We start from the raw sequence: 6,263 nt of genomic DNA, 5'->3' as shown, positions 1-6,263 counted from the left end.
TCAATATCCTTTCTCTATCTTTACCCCCATGGCTTTGTGCCAAAATTGCTCTGCAGTTCCTTGACTTGGTATGCCAGCAGCACTCATGGGTGATGAGATTCCAGGATGACATATCTGTTTATGTACATCAAGACAAGTGGGATCAACAACTGTGTGACATATACAACATATATAAAGTTGATTCTTTGTTTGAAGGCATGATTGGTGGTGCTCTTCATCCATGACATGTCCAAACGGGTGCCTACAAATTCGACATATATTATCAGCTATTCCTTGTGCGTAAATAGAGCTCACATCTTGCCTGTGTTGTGGCTTGTCCCATTCTACACAACAGTTGCACGATGTGGTCGCCGGGTGACATCTAACATGTTCTGTCACACCTTCCATGCTGACGTAAGTTGCGCCACAGTGACAGCAAGCATAACTCAAGTGCCACAGTGCATGGAGTGTCCTTTGAAAAGGGGTTTTGAAATGAACTTTACAATATTCACATATGAAGCCCACACCACTCTGTACCTGTTGCTGTAATGAAGAGGTCATGTGTGTGTCACTTCCTAATGTCTGCTGTTGCTGTAATGAAGAGGCCATATGTGTGTCACTTCCTAATGTCTGCTGCTGCTGTAATGAAGAGGCCATATGTGTGTCACTTACTAATGTCTGCTGCTGCTGTAATGAAGAGGTCATATGTGTGTCACTTCCTAATGTCTGCTGTTGCTGTAATAAAGAGGCCATATGTGTGTTACTTCCTAATGTCAGCATCTGTTGCAGTAATGAAGAGGCCATATGTGTGTCACTTCCTAATGTCTGCTGCTGCTGTAATAAAGAGGTCATATGTGTGTTACTTCCTAATGTCAGCATCTGTTGCAGTAATGAAGAGGCCATATGTGTGTCACTTCCTAATGTCTGCTGCTGCTGTAATAAAGAGGTCATATGTGTGTCACTTCCTAATAGCTGCATGGTCGTAGCATTGTTGATGCTTTGTTCGTGGTTACTTTGTCCAAGATCACTTTCACCTTCAAATTGTATTCTTGATAATGTGATACCTTTATTCTTGGCCAGATGCGGCCCTTTTTTCAAGTTCATACACGTACATGTAGCTGTATGGGTTGCACCTTGGTCTACATTTTGTTTATGTTCTGCACCGGATCTGATACTGCTGATCCACATCCAGTAATTATCTGTCCCACTAGGCCTATCAAGTTGTATTCTTAATAAAGTTATACTTTTGTTCTTGCCTCTGTCTTGCTGCTTTTTCAGATTCTTAGAATGAATTCTGCAGTACCTTGACCTTATCGGGAATCTCTTGTATTTTTTCTCATGTCTACTGACATGCCGCTTCCAGCGTTGCATATCAGACATGTGCCTGCCACAGTACTTGCATTGGAAAGATGTAATCAACTTCCCCTCTGGATGAAAGACTTGTTTCAAGTAGTGGGGTTTAAGTCTCTCTTTTGGATGGCAGATTTGTTTGTGGAGTGTAAGTGCGGCGACAGAAGTAAAATACATGGGACACAAACAGCAATATCTAAGTACATTAATGACTGCTTTACATCGAGCATGGCATTTCGCTTGGGCATACGTTCCAAATGGACGATCACAGCATGGACAGATATGGCTTTGCATTTTCCTAATCTTAAAATTCATCTGTTCATTATACTTGCACATACATTGACCTGCATTGTGTTGTACCTGCATATGACGTTCCATAGCGTACATAGGTCTGAATTGCAGACCGCAGTAGCAACATGTGTATCTATGCCAGTGCGAATGGAGAAGTACCTGGATGGCCTTATCAAATTCACAGTGGCAGTCCTTGCAATGTACTTTCATTCCATTCATTGATGATGATGTCCCTTCAATGCCATCCTGATCAATATCTAATGTTGTCCCATTCATTGATGATGATGTCCCTTCAATGTCATCCTGATCAGAATCTAATGTTGTCCTAGCTCCAAAGTTGTAAGCATCTAAGGTGGGAAAATAATTTACAAAAAATATTTCATCATTATAGATTTAAGGGATCTGGAATGAGCGTTTCCACAGTATTTTTTGTGGGACATGAGAGCACATCAAACATATCGAATTGCATTCTGAATACGAAGAATGTCTTTGTGATATCAAAAATTTTTCATTTTTTGAAATTCATGATATAATACAAATTTTATGAAAAATTATTAAAATTTGATATTTTTCACATTTTTGATATAACAGTTCTCGAAGTAAATTTTATAAATCTAATGATATATTCTTAAAGTGTATGTAGCTGGGAGGAAAAGCCAACGATCAATTGAAAATTTTGACCTTTCATATTGAAGATTTTTTCCCCAAAAGACCTAAATTTTTTTGGTGATTTGGGAAAAAAATCAATATCTTCAATACGAAAGGTCAAAATTTTCAATTGATCGCCGGCTTTTCATCTCACCTACATACACTTTAAGTATAAATCATCAGATTTATAAAGTTTACTTCGAGTACTGTTAAATACCAAAAATATCAATTTTTAATCATTTGCCATAAAATGTGTATTACATTGCGAATTTTTTTAAAAAAATCAAAATTATTTGATATCAGAAGGACATTCTTCGTATTCAAAATGCAATTCGATATGTCTGATGTGCTCTAATGTCCCACAATAAATACTGTCCAAACATTCATACCCCACCCCTTAAGAAAAATAGGAACAGCGATCCCAGATAGGTCATCCAAAGATATGGGTAGTGAACACATGGCCATGCATAGTAAATATTCATATGAATGTTTTTCATTTTTCATAAACTTTTTTTTTCCAATTTTACAAGTTGGCCTCAAGTGACCTTTGACCTCAATATGTGACCATGAAGACACCATTACATGAATAAAGTAATGAATAACATGAATTTAAGAAATATAGATACAAATCCATATCTTGCAGTTTGTCAAGCTCATATAATGATATATTTGGATTTTGGGGCATATATGTATGTACCTACCTTCAAAAGGCACACTTCTAAGATGAATGTGATCACTTGCAACTTTCTTCTTGCATCTTTCTTGGGACTGCCTTTGCTTTGCTTTCATGTTCCTCATATGTAAATTAAGCAGCTCATTAACTTGGCTGTTGTGATTGGTAATCTTACTCTTCTTGTATTCATATTGGGCCTTGGCTGTTGTGATTGGTAATCTTACTCTTCTTGCATTCATATTGGGCCTGCCTTTCACGCCCCTCTTATGGCCACTAGGTCGCTTCTTCTTTGGAGAAATAACTTTGCAGTACCGATTGGTAATCTCAATCTTCTTTGAAACGGGCTCTAAGTTGGAAAAATGCAGACGCCTTAACGCTACCTGGCGGTATCTATAAGCTCCGTTACTCTTGACCAGCTTCCCATTCTGCCTATATTCCTCATCATCATTACACATTTCAACAAACTGCCTCTGTGTGCTATGCCAGCCACACTTGTGAGCTATGAGCAATGAACTCAACATGGTAGTATGCTCATGTATCAGATTCTTCAGTCTATCAGTGAATATTAAAAGCAGCGACTTCTCTTTGCATAAGGCACGCAACACCAGTCCATCTACCTCACTTAGAGATAAATTCAGATTTTGTTTGACGATATCTAGCACTGTTCTACGATTAAAATTGATGGTGACTCTATCACACTTGTTTATTGCATCTGTTTCAGTCTGGTAGTCATTAGCAGAGTCTGAAATGAAAATATAGTCAAATAATATTATTATTATCTATTATATTAAATATATCATTATTAAATATACGACGTGATGCGTGCAATCCAATCATATTTTATTATTTGTAAAAACACAAACGCAAATGGGGGTCATTACTATCTCACAATACCGCAAAATGCATAATTGTTTCAATTTCGCACACAATTGACCCGCGTTTGTGTAATAACAGCAAGTAAACCTGTGTAGGGTCAATACGCCTATTCTCGGTCACACGCCTATTCTCGGTCAGTTAGCGTATTGAACAACCGCTGACGATCGTTGCTTTAATTTCTGCCGTGTCTTCAAGCGAATCATTTAGCCGTGCGGTGCTGCAGGTTTTGGTGACTTTTTAATATCACGGCAGCACAGTTCACCTCAAATGATAGATTTTGAGATGGTATGGTGACCTGAAATATCGGCACTTAAAAAAAATAATGACGTCATTTAAGAGGTGATATTGTAATATAATCAGTGATGCGAAATTGTACATGCATTTTAAAGCTGTAATTTTAACAAGTTGATCCATCTGCATCGTAAATAACACTATAGCAAATGATTGGTGTTGTGTTTATGTAAATTCCCATAGAAACAGGGGTGTCCGAGAATAGGCATACGAATTCTGTTGGCATTCCTATTCTCGGTCAGTGTTCCCTAGTATGAGCTATGTTGACATTGTTGTTGCCATGTGTCCTACAAATGATCATGCATGAGCACATGAGAAGTGTTGCATTTTGCTCTGCAGGCCTATAGCCATTTGTCGAATACAAATGAGCGAGGAGAAATTATTTGTGACCGCCGCCCCTCCCTCTACCCATCCCTACCCTGTTGTATTTTCGAGCTTTTTCGGTCGGAAAAATTGGGTCAACAATGTCACATTTCTGTCGGCAAAAATGGTTCCTGCCCTGGTCCGAGAAAGGCGCTATAACTGGCTTGCGCAGATAACATACACTATCTCCTCGGGCCTACACGTGCTATTAGCGCAATTTTGTCATTACTTTATATACATGTTAGCACAAATAGCACCGCTATTTTCATGGGTGTGCTATTTGTGCAATTGACAGTGTTATTTTTTGAGGACTTAGAAAAAAACCATTAGGGACATTAAAAATATCTTTAAATGTTAATATATTATTTATTAGCGCAGTTATCATGGTTATGCTATTTTTGAGTTCTCCTATTACTTGGAGGGATGTTATTAGCGCTGTTGTGCTATTCTTATGGTTAAACCTTATAGCGTGCTATTAGCGCTATGGTGCTACATGTATTCTTAAAATGGTTAGGCCTTATAGCGTGCTATTAGTGCTATTGTGCTCTGGAAATTGTTTTGGCCTTAGGGGGCATATAGCGCGTTATTATCGCAATAATGTTATTTTTGAATTCTTGTACACTTGGAGGGGTGCTATTAGCGCTATTGTGCTATTCTTAAATGACCTAGACCTTATAGCGTGCTATTAGCGCTATTGTGCTATTCTTCAAGGTTACACTAAATCCTTCCGTATTTAGTGTAACCTTGTATAGTTCCGGTTAAAACTAGCGCCTGAGCAAAATGTATCAGCCTCTCGTGGGTACTAAATTCAAGTGAATCGTGCTTGTTTTGATGGGAACAACAGAGTAGGACCTCAACATTAAAAATCTATTCAAAAAATGTTTCAAATCGATTGTGAATTAGTGACACGGCTGTCGGAATAATATCAAGGCCGGAACTGGTAAGGAGGCGAAATTGTCGGCTGAAATTGTGAGGGCGCTGTTTAGGTACCCGTAAGCGCAAAAATTTGACTTTCATCGCTTGGATGCTAAATTGGTCAATTTGGCGCCCCCTAAGGTATGCTGTGCCCCCCCTAGTTACGCCACTGATCGATCTGCAGTGGTATTGATATCAAAATGAATTCATTTTCATCAGTAAAACGTGAGTTTTGGTGATTTGTATGTCCCCTACCCCTTAATATTGTTATTATTTTATGTTGCTACACATGGAAATTAACCCTTTTTTCACATTTTATGTCTATCTACCTGACAACTAATGGTTTTAAAATTGCTTTTAAAATAATTACTAGAAAGTTAGAACAACCAATTAGCTACATATTGATACCAAAATGAATTCATTTTCATCAGCAAAACTTCGAGTTTTTTAAGTGATTTGTATGTCCCCTACCCTTAATATTGTCATATTTTACGTTGTTAGATATGGAATATTAACATATTTCTCATATATTATGTTTAACTACCTGACAACTAATGGTTTTTAAAATTGCTTTTAAAATTGCTTTTAAAATAATTACTAGAAAGTTAGAACAACCAATTAGCTACATATTGATACCAAAATGAATTCATTTTCATCAGCAAAACTTGAGTTTTTTCGTGATTTGTATATCCCCTACCCCTTAATATTGTCATATTTTACGTTGTTAGATATGGAATATTAACATATTTCTCATATATTATGTTTAACTACCTGACAACTAATGGTTTAAATGCTTTTAAAATAATGCTAGAAAATGAGAACAATCAAATAGCTACATATTGATACCAAAATGAATTCATTTTCATCCATAAAACTT

The 6,263-nt window shown here is 37.2% G+C and overlaps 1 protein-coding gene across 1 annotated transcript; it reads right to left on the bottom strand.

The window, feature by feature from the left end:
• LOC140138333 (uncharacterized) lies at window positions 1–4,520 on the bottom strand. The gene is made up of 3 exons (XM_072160240.1): window positions 4,517–4,520; window positions 2,970–3,683; window positions 1–1,967 (listed from the first exon to the last, which is right to left on the bottom strand). The coding sequence occupies exons 1-3, from the start codon at window positions 4,518–4,520 to the stop codon at window positions 1–3; spliced, it is 2,685 nt and encodes an 894-aa protein (XP_072016341.1).
• Between the last annotated feature and the right edge of the window lie 1,743 nt (window positions 4,521–6,263).

The sequence above is a fragment of the Amphiura filiformis genome, chromosome 17, assembly GCF_039555335.1.
Source record: "Amphiura filiformis chromosome 17, Afil_fr2py, whole genome shotgun sequence".
Taxonomy (NCBI): Eukaryota; Metazoa; Echinodermata; class Ophiuroidea; order Amphilepidida; family Amphiuridae; genus Amphiura; species Amphiura filiformis.
Note: the sequence above shows the minus strand (reverse complement) of the source record. Positions and strands in the feature narration are given on the sequence as shown.